Source organism: Neomonachus schauinslandi, chromosome 1 (assembly GCF_002201575.2).
Source record: "Neomonachus schauinslandi chromosome 1, ASM220157v2, whole genome shotgun sequence".
In the NCBI taxonomy this organism is placed as follows: Eukaryota; Metazoa; Chordata; class Mammalia; order Carnivora; family Phocidae; genus Neomonachus; species Neomonachus schauinslandi.
Window position 1 is genome coordinate 160,761,580 of NC_058403.1, and position 18,528 is coordinate 160,780,107.

At 39.4% G+C, this 18,528-nt stretch overlaps 2 protein-coding genes across 3 annotated transcripts in view; one reads left to right on the plus strand and one right to left on the minus strand.

Annotated features, from left to right (window-relative positions):
- The window catches only part of TMCC1 (transmembrane and coiled-coil domain family 1), a 251,467-nt gene that overhangs the window by 182,846 nt on the left and 50,093 nt on the right, over nt 1-18,528 (plus strand). The gene's annotated exons all lie outside the window — the stretch shown is intronic.
- LOC110584777 (60S ribosomal protein L27a-like) lies at nt 3,596-4,101 on the minus strand. The gene has a single exon (XM_044921037.1). The coding sequence runs from the start codon at nt 4,082-4,084 to the stop codon at nt 3,638-3,640; it is 447 nt and encodes a 148-aa protein (XP_044776972.1). The 5' UTR covers nt 4,085-4,101; the 3' UTR covers nt 3,596-3,637.

The window sequence follows — 18,528 nt, forward strand, 5'->3', positions numbered from 1 at the left end:
TTTAGGTATGACATCTTAAGCACAATTCATAACATTAAAAAAATGATAAAAAGGAATTCATCAAAATTAAAAAAAATTTTTTTTTAATGATGAAAAACACTATTAAGAGAATGAGAAGGCATGCTACAGCCTGGGAGAAGATTTTGCAGATCAGTTATCTGACAAAGGCCATATATTCAGAGTATATTTTTAAAACTGTCAAAACTGACCAGGAAAGAAACAACCCATTTGAAAAATGATTGAATTTGAATGTCTTAAATAGTCTGTTTACCGAAGAGGATGTACGGTGGTAAATAAATAAATGAAAAATATTTAGCGTTATTAACCATTAGGGAAATGCAAATTAAAACCAGGATGAGATACTACTAGTCTAATGGCACAAATGAAAACTGACCATTTCAGATACTGACAAGGATGCAGACAACAACCCTAATGCATTGTTTATAGGAAAGGAAAATGGTACAACTATTCTAGAAAACAGTTTGGTGATTTTCTTTTTAAGTTAAATGTACACTTAACATGTGACCCAACAAATCCATTCCCAGGTTTTTAACCTATAGAAGTAAAAACTTATATTTCCACAAAATTCTTCGTACCATTGTTTAGAGCAGCTCTATTCATAATTGCCAAGAAGTAGAAACCATCCAAATGTCCTTCAGCAAGTGAATGGATAAACTGTGGTATATCCATATAGTGCACTACTATTCAACATAAAAAGAAATGAATCATTGATACATACAATATCCTGGATGCATGAGTCTCAGAGACATTGTGCTAAGTAAAAGAAATCATCTCAAAAGTTATATGATTCTGTTTATGTCACATTCTCAAAAAAGACAAAATCATGGTGAAAAGAATGGATTATGCATTAGTGGTGGGGTTAGGTGTGACTACACAAGCGAGTGAGTGATTTATTTATTTATGGTGTATAATTGACATACTGTATTAGTTTCAGGTGTACAGCATATTGATTCAACTATTCTTTACTCATTGCTCACTGTGATAAGTGCAGTCACCATTTGTTACTCTACAATTATTACAGTATCATTGACTAATTTTCTATGCTGTACTTTTCATCTCCATGACTTGTTTATTTTATAACTGGAAGTTTGTACTCCTTAATCTGTTTCACCCTTCCCCCCACTACCTCCCCTCTGGCAACCACCCGTTTGTTCTCTAAGAGAGAACTCTTTAAGAGTGTGTTCATTTTTTTTTTATTTGTTCATTTTGTTTTTTACATTCCACATGTAAGTGAAATCATATGATATTTGTCTTTGATTTATTTCACTTAGCAAAATTCCCTCTAGGTCCATCCTTGTTGCAGATGGCAAGATTTTGTTCTTTTTTTATGGTAAGTATTCCACTGTATTTATGTACCATATCTTCTTTATCCATTCATTGATCAACTAACATGTGGATGGCTTCCCTATGTTGGCTACTGCCAGTAATGCTGCAGTAAACATAGGTGTACATTTATCTGTTTGAATTAGTATTTTTGTTTTCTTTGGGTAAATACCCAGGAGTGGAATTACTGAATCATATGGTAATTCTATTTTTTTTTTAAGATTTTTATTTATTTATTGGGGGATGGGGGCAGAGGAGCAGAGGGAGAGGGACAAGCGGACTCTGCACTGAGCGCAGAGCCTGACACAGGGCTTGATCTCACAGCCCTGAGATCACCACCTGAGCCAAAATCAAGAGTCAGACGCTCATCTGAAGGAGCCACCCAGGCACCTCCGTAATTCTATTTATAATACTGTTTTCCACAGTGGTTATACCAGTTTAAACACTGCCCCCCTCCCCCGCTGACTGAATGAAGGTTCCCTTTTCTCCACATCCTCACCAGCCCTTGTTCTTTGTCTTTTTCATTACTAGCCATTCTGACTGTTGTGAGGTGGCATTTCACTGTGGGTTTGATTTGCTTTCCCCAGTGATTAGTAATGTTGAACATTTTTCACAAGGGAGTCTTTTAGAGCAATGGAACTGTGCTTTATCCTGATTATGCTGATAGTTATGTGAATCTATGCGTGTTTTAAAATTCATAGAACTGGGGTGCCTGGGTGGCTTAGTTGTTAAGTGTCTGCCTTCAGCTCAGGTCATGATCCCAGGCTTCTGGGATCGAGCCCCGCATTAGGCTCCCTGCTCAGCGGGAAGCCTGCTTCTCCCTCTCCCACTCCCCCTGTGTGTGTTCCCTCTCTCACTGTCTCTCTCTGTCAAATAAATAAAATCTTAAAAAAAAATTCATAAAATCTACACGTCTAATAAGTTAATTTTGCAGTGCTAATTTAAAACATTTTTTTAAAACTTAATGGCATAAAGTGACACCTTATTAATATGTCATGATTCTGTGGACTGATCAGGTGGTTCTTCTGCTTTCCTTTGTGTTGGCTGGGATATTGGGATGCCCAGAAGGTCCAAATGGCCTCACTCACAAGGCTAGCAATATGTATTAGCCATTGACTCAGAATTTAGCTATGACTCTTGGCCAACAACATTGGTTCTTCCACTCTTAGTACTCTCTGCATGACTGGTTGGGCTTTTTTGCAGCATGGCCAGTGGGTTCCATGGAGTGTTCAAAAGAACAATCTCCAGTTTCCAAGCACTTATCAGGTCTCTGCATCATGCTTGCTAAAGCCCCATTTGCTGTAGTTAGTCCTGTGACCAAACCCAGAGTCAGTGTGGGAAAGTACAGGGCATGAATACGAGGAGTGCTGGCTTAAGGGGCCTCCAAATTAATGTCTTTCACAGATGGTGAGTGCTTTTTGTTTTGTTTTGTTTCCTTAAAACAGCTTTCCTTCCAGATTATCCATATTCCTTCAACAAAAACATTAAGAGACTCCAGTATCTAAGAGGGAGTAATTGAAGAAGATTGCCTGTTATTTAAAAAAAATGTAAACTGTGATTGTTTGAAACATGTTGAAAATGTGTTGTTTTCCTGTAAGTGTCGATGATTATAGACCCACATCTTTTTTTTTTAAGATTTTATTTATTTATTTATTTATTTATTTATTTATTTATTTATTTATTTGAGAGAGAGAGAGAGAGAGCATGAGCTGGGGGGAACGGCAGAGGCAGAGGGAGAAGCAGACTCCCTGCTGAGCAGGGAGCCTAATATGGGGCTCCATCCCAGGACCCCAAGATCATGACCTGAGCTGAAGGTAGCCACTTAACTGACTAAGCCACCCAGGTGCCCTGTAGACCCACATCTTGACAGAGATTTGAGTTTGTTCTTTGTGTACCCGATTACTTTCCCCCATAACTCTATCATTAATTGACTCTCAGTATAGGGAATGGGGTTCCAAAAGCACTTACATGAAATACGGTGCGAGTGGATCTTAAAAGTTCTCATCAAGAGGGGGCGTCTGGGTGGCTCAGTTGGTTAAGCGACTGCCTTCGGCTCAGGTCATGATCCTGGAGTCCCTGGATCGAGTCCCGCATCGGGCTCCCTGCTCGGCAGGGAGCCTGCTTCTGCCTCTGACCCTCCCCCCTCTCATGTGCTCTCTCTCTCTCATTCTCTCTCTCTCAAATAAATAAATAAAATCTTAAAAAAAAAAAAGTTCTCATCAAGAGGAAAAAAAAATTTTTTTTTTTTTTGAAAACACCTGTTAGCATTTAATGAACCCCCCCAAACGTGGCTTCAAGCTCCTAGAACGCAGGCGCCCCTGACACCCTTAATCTTCTCCTCTGCTCTTCTACTGAAGAATTTGGCCTTCACGATGACAGGCTGTTTGGGGAGTTTTCCCTTTCCCAAAACTTTGTAGTAGCCCAATCGCACCACATCAATGATAGGAGCAGCTCCAGTCTTGGTTTTGGCGGCATTTACCTGTGTCTGCTCACTGACCAAGGTCCACAGTTTATCACGGTTGACAGTTGGGCAGAAGCTCTGGTTCCTCTTTAAGTGGTAATGTCTCATACCAACTTTTCCAAAGTAACCTGGGTGATACTTGTCAAAGTTGATCCTGTGGTGATGCATGCCACCAGCATTACCCCGGCCTCCTGGGTGCTTCCGGTGCTTGCCGATGCGGCCATGGCCGTGGCTCACGTGGCCCCGAAGTTTCCGGGTCTTCCTCAGTCTTGATGGCATGTCGGCAGCCCAGACAGAAAAGCAAAAGGAAAAATTTTTGTAACCATACGTGGTTATGGATGTTAACTAAACTTACTGTGGTAATCATTTTGCAATATACACATGTATCAGATCATTGTGTTATACACCTAAAACTAACACAATGTTATATGTATTGATTATATCTCAATTTTAAAAACACAAAAGAGCTCACAGCACTGCAGACAACCTTGGGGTTAATTTTGGGGATAGAAAGGAACCTTTTTTTATTATTATTATGTTAATCACCATACATTACATCATTAGTTTTTGATGTAGTGTTCCATGGTTCATTATTTGTATATAACACGCAGTGCTCCATGCAGAACGTGCCCTCTTTAATACCCATCACCAGGCTAACCCATCCTCCCACCCCCCTCCCCTCTAGAACCCTCAGTTTGTTTTTCAGAGTCCATCGTCTCTCATGGTTCATCTCCCCCTCCGATTCCCCCCCTTCATTCTTCCCCTCCTGCTATCTTCTTCTTCTTCTTCTTTTTTTTTAACATATAATGTATTATTTGTTTCAGAGGTACAGATCTGTGATTCAACAGTCTTGCACAATTCACAGTGCTCACCATAGCACATACCCTCCCCAATGTCTATCACCCAGCCACCCCATCCCTTCCACCCCCCACTCCAGCAACCCTCAGTTTGTTTCCTGAGATTAAGAATTCCTCATATCAGTGAGGTCATATGATACATGTCTTTCTCTGATTGACTTATTTTGCTTAGCATAACACTCTCCAGTTCCATCCACGTCATTGCAAATGGCAAGATTTCATTCAGAAAGGAACCTTCTTGAACATATAGTCAGATAGCATCCAAAGAAGTAATTTGTCTAAAAAAAAGCCTCCACAGAGGTTTTATATATTGAAGATATAATGCAGGAAAACTAAACCAGAAACAGCCTACAAAATGAGTACATTGCAGAAATTGAGGGTGTTTTTGTTTTTTGCTCGTTTCCTTATTCCATTGTTTTTAAGCAATGGTAAACACAAGAAACCAGATTACTATGGAATGAATGCATGAAGTAGGAAATAGATGGTATGAGGACAGCAGCATGGTGTAGTAGAAAGAACCTAAATGGAGAAATAGAAGAGAGGGATTCTAGATCTGATCTGGCCACTACTGCATCCTTCACTTCTTTCAATACCTTCAATACCTTTCATACTACAAATGAGGTGTTTGATCTGAATAGTGCTTCTTTTTTTTTTTTTTTTTTAAAGATTTTATTTATTTTTATTTGAGAGAGAATGAAAGACAGAGAGCACGAGAGGGAAGAGGGCAGAGGGAGAAGCAGACCCCCCTGCCGAGCAGGGAGCCTGATGTGGGACTCGATCCCGGGACTCCAGGATCATGACCTGAGCCGAAGGCAGTCGCTTAACCAACTGAGCCACCCAGGCGCCCCTGAATAGTGCTTCTTAACATCCCTAGAAGGCTCTAGAGACCAGGATCTCTGATGGAGATGGAGATTTGAAAAAAGAAAAAGAAAAAAGAAGAGTCAGTATAATTCTTGTTTCCACCATATAAATTACAGAAAGCAGGGACACCTGGGTGGCTCAGTTGGTTAAGCTGCTGCCTTCGGCTCAGGTCATGATCCCAGGGTCCTGGGATCAAGTCCCACATCGGCTCCCTGCTCAGCAGGGAACCTGCTTCTCCCTCTGCCTGACTCTCCCCCCCTGCTTGTGTGCTCTCTCTCTCTGACAAATAAATAAATAAAATCTTTTTTAAAAATTACAGAAAGCAAAACTAAGATTCTAGGCTGGGGAGAGTATATAGAATATATAGAATGAGAAGGTATTGAAGAGGGGTGTGAGTTTTTACAAAGTATTGAGAAATATTGTAGTCTAGAAAATACAAAGGATCTCTAATGTCAGTAGCAAGCAAGACTTGCTCGTCTTACTCATTTTTTCATCCCTAAATGCCAGACACAAGGCCTGACACATGGTAATACTTATTTAATAATACAGGATCCCTCCTTCCTCTTAGAAAATTTTGTTTTGGACTTTGGAGAGAGTAATTTAGGGGTGTAACAGTTTCATCCCTTTGTTAGTCACACATTGCCTCTATTGATGAGGTATGAATGATGAATTCCTTCTGTCCCCCTACTAATGCCTATTCATTTTTGGCCTAAAGTCTGTAGCTATATAGTGCTGTGTCTGTACAGGTTTATATAACTTATCAGATGCTCCCTTCTGTTCCTATTATGGTTCATAGAAGGAACTGAAAAACATTAGTTCATGTCTCCTTGCTTCGCAGTGGACTGAACCCCATACACCAAAGAAATGTCTTACTGCTCTCTCAAACGTATTTTATGTTGGCCTTGTGTTAGGATCATAAGAAGGAAGCTCAGAACTCAGAAATAAAATACAGTTATTCCTTTTCAATTGATAATAATGACCTCTCTGGGCACTGTTCCCTGTATAGCCTATAACAGGAATCAAAATTTCCTTTGACAGTCTAGATACCAACACAAAAATTCATGTTCAAAGTAAATTATTCTTTCAGAAGTCCCTGTAAAATGATCTAAAGCAAAATTTATTAATATGGGAAACTACATATCCAGTATTTAAAAACAACCTCTTTTGAAACTACCCAGTAATAGTTTTTCCTATTTGGTGATATTTTTGTTTCCTAGACTTAATAAGATGTTGCATTATATCTTTAAGTAAAATTCTTAATGAATGGAAAAATTGTATTAGAAATTATAAGATCACCTGGTAGGTGTTTGGGTATAAGTATAGATCCAAAAAAACCTTGATTAGAAATTGGAAATCTGTAGGGGCGCCTGGGTGGCTCAGTCGTTGGGCGTCTGCCTTCGGCTCAGGTCATGCTCCCGGGGTCCTGGGATCGAGTCCCGCATCGGGCTCCCTCCTCGGGGGGAAGCCTGCTTCTCCTCTCCCACTCCCGCTGCTTGTGTTCCTCTGTCTCTGTCAAATAAATAAATAAAATCTTAAAAAAAAAAAAAAAAAGAAATTGGAAATCTGTAAATAATCAAACTATGTGTATCTCCTTTTTAAATCCAGTATTGGTGAACTAATACTTCTAAAATTAAAAGTAGTGTATCTTGTAAAGCCTTTCCTTTATTTATTTCTTCCTTCCCACCCCACTCCCATTATGTATTTGTTAATACCTGTTTTTTGCTCCCTCAGTGGATGTCAGATAACATGTCATAGGTATTTGACCTCAGCTGTCTTGCGTGGACTATTGTAATAGCCTCCTAAGCATTTTCCTGTCCCCTGGCCCTCACTTAATTCCAGCATTGTCTATTCCTTACTCAGAGTGATCTTGTTAAAACCTAAAAGCTTTCCTAACTCTGCTCAAGCCTCCCATTGTCTTCCTTACAGTAGCCTGCGGTGTCATACACAGTCCGACCCTGCTTTCATCCACCAAGCCTCTCTGTCCTCATTTTCTGTTTTCCCTCCCTTAGTCACTCATCCTCCTTGGCATTCTTTGTGCACACCAAATCCATTCGTGTCTCAAGGCCTTTGAACTTGGTATCTCTCCCTGGGGTACCTTTCCCCAGATATCTGCATGCTTTCATTCAGATCTCTGATCAGATGTTATTTTATCAGAGAGGCCCCATCATCCTCTGTCCTCTTTATTCTGCTTTATTTTTCCTCGTAGCACTCATCACCATTGGATATATATTTGTTTGTTTATTGGCTCTCTTCCCCAGCTAGCATGTAGGCAGAATATGTTTGTTCTTTGATGCTTCTCCAGAACAGTGCCTCACATATTTGAATGAACAGCTCAGCTTAAGTTCTACCTCTTTGAAGCTTTTCTCCAACCTATAGTGACTCACTTTTCTCTCATTTTCTGAACATGTCATTGTGGGTGCTCATGTTCTATCGCTACTGATTCCTTAAAAATGGAATTCTTATTGTAGTCATAACTACGTAGTAGGTAAGAGTGTGGAGTGAGAATTGTACAGTGTGGTTTAAATCCCAGCCATTTAACTCTGAGCAGGTTGTTAACCTTCCTACTTTTGCATTTCTATTCCTGTAAAATGGCCGTAATGGGTAGTTCAATGAATGGAACACAGAGGAGAGAGAATGGGAAAAGCAGGCGGAGACCTGATCATCAAGATCATTACGTGACATACCTGGTGTTTGGACTTTTTCATGTAAGTAACAGCTTTGAAAGACTTTTTTTTTTTTTTTAAGATTTTATTTATTTATTTGACAGAGACACAGCGAGAGAGGGAACACAAGCAGGGGGGAGTGGATGAGGGAGAATCAGGCTTCCCACGGAGCAGGGAGCCCGATGCGGGGCTCGATCCCAGGACTCTGGGATCATGATCCGAGCCAAAGCCAGACGCTTAACAACTGAGCCACCCAGGCGCCCCGAAAGACTGTTTTTTTAAGTGGTAGTACGACATAGGGTAAATTTTCAACTTACTTGAAATTTTAAACTTCATGGGGTACCTGGCTGGGTCAGTCAATAGAGCATGTGACTCTTGATCTCAGGATTGTGAGTTCAAGCCCCACGTTGGGCATGGAGCCTACTTTAAAAAAATTAAATTCTAACTTCATTTACTCTATGCTAATACTGAACTGTTGAAAAACTTAATTTACCTTGTGGTGCTTTCATACTGTTTTGTTTTGTCTCTGTGTCCTGTGTTTACTGCCGTTTCCTGGCTAAATTTTATTTATTAAACAATTGGGTCACTTCTGGTCTGGAGTAGAACTTTCATAATGTAAGGGAGACCACAAAATTTAAAGGATTATATGTGCATTTCCTCATATTTTCTCTTGACAGAAATACCATGTTTTGGATCCTTTTCCTGAATAAGACTTTTTTAGTGTTCCCCTTATTTCAGGGAAGAATTTCTAACCATTCTAACCAATTGTATAGATTTTTGGTGACCTAAAAAGAAACAGTAATGTGCATTAGGTCTGTAGCAACTTTTGCCTTCTTGGGTATGTGTGAGAAATGAGGTTATTTACCTTTTTTTTTTCCTTTTAATTTTATTTATTTATTTGACAGAGCGACAGAGGGAACACAAGCAGGGGGCATGGGAAAGGGAGAAGCAGGCCTCCCGCCGATCAGGGAACAGGGAGCCAGATGGGGGGCTCTGTGCGGGGCTCGATCCTAGGACCCTGGGATCATGACCTGAGCCGAAGGCAGATGCTTAACGACTGAGCCACCCAAGCGCCCCAAGGTTATTTACCTGATCTTCAGTTCTGGCATATATCCATTACCAAAGATACATTTTCAGGACGTTTTCCCTGCTCTGTTGTAAAATTACAGAGAAGGTTTGGGGCTTCTCACCTAGGTCACAGTGTCCAGAAACTGTGCCTCAGCTCAGATCAAAATCAATATATTATTAGTGATACAAATCAAATTAACCAATAGCTTTTCAAATTTCCCACTTCCTGTTTATCTCCAGTTTCGAGGAGAAAAGTTCTTTCCTACCTTTTAATATTTTGAGCTGCCTGTGTTTAGGCTTCAAGTATTTTTGGTGCTTATTGCTTAACTGGGCTGAAGATTATCTCATGTGACAGCATAGATCTCTTGTTTTGGAATTGCCATTACTTTCTAGAACAGCCACTCTGTATAGCTGCCAACATGCCCTGGATCCTTTTGCTTCATATTACAGTGATACTGCTTTGTCAGGGTAGAATTCAGCCTCACAGGGCTGGAGTCAGTCTCAGCTGACCTCATGCCACAGTACAGCATGTTCAAATCTGGGAGAAACCTGAGGGTTATTCGGCATATTCCTCCTCTTTCTCCCTTACAAGCATGGAACCCTCACTTTCCTCGGAAACCGTATGTTGTATCTGTGTGTGTATCTGTCTTTTTTTTTTTTTTAATCTCTTCCTTAATCCTATAATTCTACAGCTTTAAGTGGGGGCCGGTTAAAAAGATAGACCCAGGAAATTCTTTGAGCTGCTGAAACTCAGCATTTTTCAGCAGTAGATCTCAGCCACGGGCATTTGCTATTTTTGGACTGACTTGTGTGAGGTTGCAATAATCAAGAAGCATGTTATGTGTTTCCTAGTTGTTCATTTTGCCCATAGCTATTTGGGCAGAATGTACAGAGCACTCTTTGACTGTGTGGGCATGCTCAGATCATACTGGAGTGTTCCGACTCCGGTGTGATGGGCCAAGCTTCAGTGCAGAGTAAATGTCATCCTCACTCTCTCAGGCAAAAAAGTTACCAGAAAATAAGTGTTTCCTTCAATGAACAAAAGAGTTTAGTTTGCCTTTGGCAGCTTAGGAAAAGCTTGGGTTAAATTTGAAAGATGCGAGGCATGCATAACAAATAAGAATTTGGATTAGAGCCATTTGAAATATTTCTCACATTAAAAACAAAGGTTCTTGGGGCACCTGGGTGGCTCAGATGTTTAAGCGTCTGCCTTTGGCTCAGGTCACGATCCCGGGATCGAGCCCGCGTCCAGCTCCCTGCTCCACGGGAAGCCTGCTTCTCCCTCTCCCACTCCCCCTGCCTGTGTTCCCTCTCTCGCTGTGTCTCTGTCAAGTAAATAAATAAAATCTTTAAAAAAAAAAAACAAACACAAAGGTTCTTACCACTCAGCTACTTGTTTTCACTGTATTTTTCCCAAAGACTTAGCAGTTTTCTGAATTGTAAAGCAGTGTGCACATATCTCAGTGGTAAAGTTTATGTCTCCAGATCAGAAGAACAGGTCTCTGAGATACAACTGGATAGGAAGATGATCCAGCTTTATGCAACACAACCACCATTTTCACATTTGATCTGTAATCTTGAGTAGAAAATTTGGCCCATAGCTTGATTTTACCATGATTTTTTGAATTGGTTCTATACATGATACATAGATATTTCCTAAGAGATAATGCTAAAGCAAAACAGATTTTTCAGTTTTTTCTGATTCTAATCTACATTAATACTATTTGCCCTTGAGTCATTGGATTTAAGGTCCAGATTTTTTATTTTGTTTGATATTAAATTACTCTCTTATGACTTATGGTCATTAATTTAAGTACTGACTTCGTTAAGAGATTTGTGGCTCTGCTCTGTACCCTTTTTTTCTGTTTGTTCTGTATCTTGGATTTTAAAACCTTGGCACATCTCTGTTTGTTCTGGGGTTAGAAAAGGTCAGTTTACTTACCTATGTTTTAATCCGAATGCTAGCTCAGGTTGAATGGGTTGGTCTGAAAGAAAGAATTCATGGGAGAGCCCTAAAAGGATAGGAGGTGGAGACATAGTAAAACAGAAATTAACTCCTTTCCCCCCCTTATTGACAGTCGAAACGGAGGAGGGGAACATAAAATGTAATTTAACATTTTAATTGATTTTCTCCATGATTGTATTAATTCATGAGTGGAGAAAATTTGCTTAAAAATATACTGAGTACCTGAGTAAATGATTGTAGATGAAACTTTTCTTGCTTCCCTACCCATGTCTCCCTCTCACTTAACAAACTATTCATTGACTCTGGTGAACTAAAATACTCTCATTGAAACAATGATTAAAATACTCAGAAATGAATGATGTAATGTATGGGGATTAACATAAGAATAAAAAAATTAAAAAAAAGAAATTAAATTAACTGCTGTGTTAAAAGTACACACAATGATAATATTTTAGCAGATATTGTCAAACTGCTTTAAGAAGTTTGATACCAATTTATCAGGTGTTTATTTTTCTACAAACTTACTAACTCTGAATTGATATTTTCTGTCTTTGCCATTTTTATAGGTGAAATATATGAACTAATTAATACTTAAACTGCATTTCTTTGACCAAAATAAATGTAAAATAATTTTTAGTAAAAAAAAAAAAAAAAAACTCAGAAATGGGGGCGCCTGGATGGCTCAGGCGTTAAGCGTCTGCCTTCGGCTCAGGTCATGATCCCAGGGTCCTGGGATCAAGCCCCACATCGGGCTTCCTGCTCAGCGGGAAGCCTGCTTCTCCCTCTCCCACTCCCCGTTTGTGTTCCCTCTCTCGCTATGTCTCTGTCAAATAAATAAATAAAATCTTTAAAAAAAAAAAATACTCAGAAATGAGGTACTTGCTCCACATCTGTAATTCTTATTATTACTATCTGGATACATCAAACTGCTATAGATTGGGGTTCATATATGTCCTCCTTACCTGAGATTGCAACATGCTTTGTTAAGAGTTCATTCTAAACTACAGAATGAATATTTTGAAGGAAGATTTGAGGGGAAAATGTATCTGACTCAAGGTAATAAAACGGAGAATTTTAGAAAGCCAGACAATGTTGAACTTAAATCTATTTTTTAAATGAGATTAAAATATCTCCAGATGTTGATGAGTTCTAAAGACGAATAATTCCCTTTTTCCTTTCTTAATAGTTCTGCAACACCACACATCTATATGTTTAAGTCATATGTAATGCAGACATTCCAGACAATTCCTTACCAGTGTTGACATTGCTTGAGTTTTCTATACAAATGCCCAGAATTTACAGTCGCAGTTCAGAACATACATGTGTAATCACTTGGTCATATATAGATACTTTACCTTGTAAACACTATATCAAACAGTGAACTTTTAAAAGATAAAATAAAACTCCTCTCACATCTGAACCTTACATTCTAGTTGGGGAAGATGACAACACGTAATAAACCTAATAAGTAAACTATGGAGTGTGTTAGAGAAGGAGAATGGCTATAAAAACAATAAAGGTGGGTAAGTGAGATTGGAAGTGCTGGGGGTAGACTGCTTTTTAAAAAAAGATAGTAAGTGTAAGCCTCATTAAAAAAGAGACATTTGAAGAAGGGCTTAAAAGAAATAAGCAAGTTAGCCATACAACTGTCTGAGAAATGAGCATTCCCAGTAGAGGGTACAGCCAGAAAAAAAGCAGGAGTGTTCCTGATTGTAGAATAGAAGAGAGGTTGGTATGACTAGAGCAAGAAAGGAGGGCAGAGTGGTAGGAATTGGGGTATCAAAGATGTAATAGAGTTTCTCAGTTGTCTGTTACTGTAAAACAAACCACTCCAAAATTGAGTGACTTAAAACAATTATTTTATTTGCTCACAGTTCTGTGAGTCAGCTATTTGGGCTGGGATTAAAGAATGGTTGGATTTTGTGCTGGTCTTGCCTGGAGGTCACTATCATTGCTGGATGGCTTAGGTGGAGGTGGATGGTCTAAGATGGGCTCCCTTGCATGTCTGATAGTTGGTTCTGGCTGTTAGTTGAGCCTGTCTCCATGTACAAGGGTTTTAGCCTGCACAGCTCTAAGGATGGAGTTGTCATTAACTGAAATGTAAAGCCTACTGGAGATCTCAGTGCTGCAAGAGAGAGTAAGCCTTGGGGCGCTTGGGTGGCTCAGTTGGTTAAGCGACTGCCTTCGGCTCAGGTCATGATCCTGGAGTCCCGGGATCGAGTCCCGCATCGGGCTCCCTGCTGGGCAGGGAGTCTGCTTCTCTCTCTGACCCTCCTCCCTCTCATGCTCTCTGTCTCTCATTCTCTCTCTCTCAAATAAATAAATAATCTTTAAAAAAAAAAAGAGAGAGAGAGTAAGCCTTGATATACAAACACATTTCAAGTCTCTTCTGTGTCACATTTGATGTTTCATTTGGCTAAAGCCAAGTCCATGACCAAACCCAGTTTCACAGGATGGAGAAATAGATTCCACTTTTTGATGGAAGGAATGATAAAGTAAAATTGTAAAGAGAAAGGCATAGTTGATTGGGTGAATTTGTGGCTATTAATCTCCCACACAGAGGGCCAGATCAGAAATGCCCCTGAAGCCATTTTTAAGGACTGACTTTCTCTTTGAATGTAAAGGGAATACACTGAAGAATTTTAAGCAGAGGAGTGACATGATTTGACTTTTATTTTTAAAGGATCATTCTGGGGGCGCCTGGGTGGCTCAGTCGTTAAGTGTCTGCCTTCGGCTCAGGTCATGATCCCAGGGTCCTGGGATCGAGCCCCACATCGGGCTCCCTGCTCTGCGGGAAGCCTCCTTCTCCCTCTCCCGCTCCCCCTGCTTGTGTTCCCTCTCTCGCTGTCTCTCTCTCTGTCAAATAAAATCTTAAAAAAAAAAAGGATCATCCTGGTTTAGTACTGAGAATAGATTATATGGTGGCAAGGGAGACCAGTAAGGAGGCCATTCTAGTAACCCAGACAAGATATGACCATGGCTCAGACTAAAGTAGCAGAAGTGAAGATAAAAAGTGGTTAGATTTTGAATGTACAGCCAACAGGATTTTCTGGTGGATTGAATGTAAGGTACAAAAGAGAGAAATTGATGACTACAAGGATTTTAGCTTGAACAGCTGGAAGAATGGATTTGTCATTAACAAGATATAAAGTCTGCTGATGGGGCAGGTTTTGTGGGCAAGAGCAGGAGTTCAGTCTGAGATGTCTGTTAGATGTCTAAGTGGGAATAGTTGACTATATGAGTCTGGAATTTAGGAGGTCTGGGCTGAAAATATAATTGAAGGAGGTATTACAATTAAATGGTATTTAAAATCAAGAGACTAGATGAAGTTACCAAGAGAGAGAATGAATGTAAATAAAGGAGAGAAGAGGAAAAAGAACTGAGTCCTGAATAATTCGGTTTGAGAAGAGGAGAAGGAATAGTGGCCCATGATGAATGAGGAAAATCAAGAGTATGGTGTATTGGAAGCCAAGTATAGAAATTCTTCATAGGAGGAGAGAAACAGTAGCTCTGTCAAATGATGCTGATAGGTCAAGTAAGGTAAGGACTAAGAACTCCTCTTTGGATATAGTAATGTAGGGATGATTGGTCATCTTCCCAAACATTTTTTGGTAGAATGATGAGATTAAAACCAGTTGAGTGAGTTTAAGCATGGGAAGAGAGGCATTTGGAAACTGAGTTTTAGACCATTTTAATGAGTTTACTTCAGTAAGGGAGCATAGAAGTGGGCAGTAACTGGTAGAGGAAATGGGGTCAAAAAGAAGTTTCTTTAAGGTGGGAGATGGGAAAAATGTTGATGGAAAAAATTCAGTAGGGAGGGAAAATTGGTCCATTTCTTTCATTTATTTTATTTAATAAACTTACATGTGCCGGTACTCTTCAAACCACTTTACAGATATGAACTCACCTAATATAAGAATGAAACAGTGACTGGCCATTCAGTATAAAGTACTGTGGTGGGTGTTCTCAGGAGTTCAGTAATGTGTAAGACACAACTTTGACCTAAGGACTCATGATCTCTATTAGAAAATATGAAAACTTGCAAAAATAACTAAAAATAGGAAGGTGTGATACAAAGTAGAAAAATTATATCATTTACAAGTATAGAGAAGGGAGAGTATTTTCAGCTGGAGAATAAGGAGTGTCCATAATTTGATTCCAGTTAAATAACTGTGGGCCTTTAAAGGTAGGGCTCACTTGGACTTCAGTTTATATGTTTTTACCTTGAGCATGGACAGGAGTGTGTGTGTTGTAAGGTAGACTGGGGACAGGGTTTGAGGTAGGAGAGAAGACATTTTCTTTTCATTTGTAGTTTCAAGAGGTCAAAAAAGCAGAAAAGACAACCTGAGAGATACACCCTTCTCTATCGCCATAATTGTCATCTTCATGTTTATACTTCTAATCCCCATATGTAGGGGGAAAGGGGGTGGGGGAGGGAAGGATATATGAGTGTACATGTGCAAACTGCATATGCATCTTCAGTACCTGAAATACAAGGATTCCTCTGTTAGTCCTCTATTTGATTCTATTAGATATATTTAGGAGCCTATCTTTGATTTTAAAATAGTTTGGGGAACAATCCACATTATTTTTCAGATAAGTAAAATAGGAAAATTTTGAGATGTGTAAGCCCAGGAAATAGGATTACAATATGTCCTTTAATTTTCATTTGCTCTTCATGAAAATTGTAGTGGTTGTTGGAAGTCTGAGAATAAGTAGAGAATACAAACTGTTCAGATTGATACTTGGGTGGAAGAAAGTATTTTATATTCAGTGGAAACCTGTGAGGATAAGTTTATAGAGAATCATTTCTGGAGAGTGTAGAAGCTCAATTCAAGGTGGCTTTTTATTTCTGGTGGTTCCTCTATTGTCTATTTTTTATTTTTTTTTTTAAAGATTTTATTTATTTATTTGACAGAGAGAGACACAGCGAGAGAGGGAGCACAAGCAGGGAGAGTGGGAGAGGGAGAAGCAAGCTTCCTGCCGAGCAGGGAGCCCGATGCGGGGCTCGATCCCAAGACCCTGGGATCATGACCTGAGCCGAAGGCAGACGCTTAATGACTGAGCCACCCAGGAGCCCCAATTGTCTATTTTTAAAAATATAGTCACATTCTTGGGCACCTAGGTGGCGCAGTTGGTTAAAGCGCCTGACTCTTGGTTTCAGCTCAGGTCATGATCTCAGGGTCTTGAGATCAAGCCCCCATCAGGCTCAGTGCTCAGCTCAGAGTCTGCTTGAGAGTCTTTCTTCCTCCCCCCTTGCTTGTGCACACACACACACACACACACACTCTCTCTCTCACACACACACACACACACACAAATAAATAAATAAAATCTTTTAAAAAATGTAGGCATGTTTTAATTATGTCCTGCTTGCAAGTTCAGGGAAAAGATTCTTATGGGGATCCAAAAGAGCTCACAAAAAGAGGAATATATATGGTCAAGTTTATCCTTAATTAAAAGCATGCAATTGATAATTAAAATGAGATTTTATTTTCACTTATCAGAGTAATCACATGCAAAAGTTGATACCTAGAGCTGGCACAGTCATTCGCCTATGCTGTTGGTAGTAGTGCAAATTGCTGTAATCTTTCCAAAGGGTAATTTGGTAATCTCCACCAAAGTGTAAAACATATGCACTCTCTGATACACTGATGGAATTTACATTATTAGTATACCCACAGAAGTTTACCAAGATATACATAAATGTGTTACAGTGTTGTCATTCAGGGAAGAAATTGTTTTGATGCCCACTTGAAGTGCCACAATATTAAATATCTTTGATATCCCCCTCACCCCCAAAGATGGTGCAGCCTTCTTCCTTACCCAAGGAACTGGATCCCATATTATCCTATTTAACAGTTATCCGGTGGGTTCAAAGAAATTCTAAGTTTCCTAGAAATAAAGGCTTTTCATTTATTCTGTTAATGGCGGTCACTAGAGATGAGGTATGTTCAGAATGAGAGATCGAATACTCCAAGATGAGTCTCACCAAAGAGCTATTAGGAACAGAATTGGCAACAATAGGAAGCTGCTAATTAGAAAACAAAAGACTGGGCGCCTGGGTGGCTCAGTTGGTTGAGCGACTGCCTTCGGCTCAGGTCATGATCCTGGAGTCCCGGGATCGAGTCCCGCATCGGGCTCCCTGCTCAGCAGGGAGTCTGCTTCTCCCTCTGACCCTCCCCCCTCTCATGTGCTCTCTCTCTCTCTCATTCTCTCTCTCAAATAAATAAATAAAATCTTTAAAAAAAAAAAAAAAAAAAAAGAAAACAAAAGACTACATGTGTTAGTATGTGAGAATGAAATGGGGGAATGGGTAGTCTGGAGAAAGTTTACCACAACTCTACGTCTTCAGATAATTCTTTTAATTTCTAAGAGGTCCGTTTTCATTTTAAAGAACCAAACTGCCAGTGAGGTCACACAATTTGAGAGTGGAAAGGAAGAGAGAACTTTTATTACATACTTCTTCCTAAACTAAAGCTACTTTTATATTTTACATCATTGCGTTTACATTTCTGATGCATACATTGTATCATATATATTTTATCAAATATAGGTCACTTTATGAAAAAATCCAATTTTTGCCTGTTTAGATAATGTTTTCCCTTGTATGAGCTGTGGTAAATTGCTTGCATCATTTGACTGTTATTCACCACTGAATCGGTTATATGCCAGATTACCTCTGAGTTTTGGAGCTGTATAAAGAGAAAGAGTAAAGCCAAGTCCAGGACATCCAGGTGGCCGCTGTTCATACCTCAAACAATGAGCAATATCTAAAGAACTACACTCAATTAATATCTTCTTTTGGAGCATGAAAGCAGGATTAGAGTAAGGTAGAAATATTATTGGTTTTTACTGACCGGGTGGTTGTGGTTTTGACTGATCAGCATGAACATTTTCACCTTGGAGGCAAAGGCTCTAGATTGCATTGTTGTTTCTAAAAAGTCTAGAATGGTATTATCAAGAGACTAAGACTCAAGAGACCTGGTTTATAGTACCAGCCCTACATGACTAGGTAGGAACTTGGGGAATTTAGTTAACATGCCAGAGCTTTTTTTTCTCATCTGTAAATTAAACCTGTTTCACAAGGTAACGTCTCAAGATCTTCAGATTTTAGGAGGCTCAGATGAATATCATGTACATGAATACACATGTACAGACATGTATAGATTGGTTTTAAAAGCAAAATATACATTTTCCTATGACTCTCAAATATATAGACTTATGTCTCAAACTTTGCATATATTCTGTTTCTAGACAGTTATTAGACTTAAAAAACAGTTGCTGTGTTTTTGTTTTTTAAGTAAT

What these genes read in the sequence shown, in the direction of transcription:
- LOC110584777 (XM_044921037.1), bottom strand. Translation starts at nt 4,084, where the DNA reads ATGCCATCAAGACTGAGGAAGACCCGGAAACTTCGGGGCCACGTGAGC.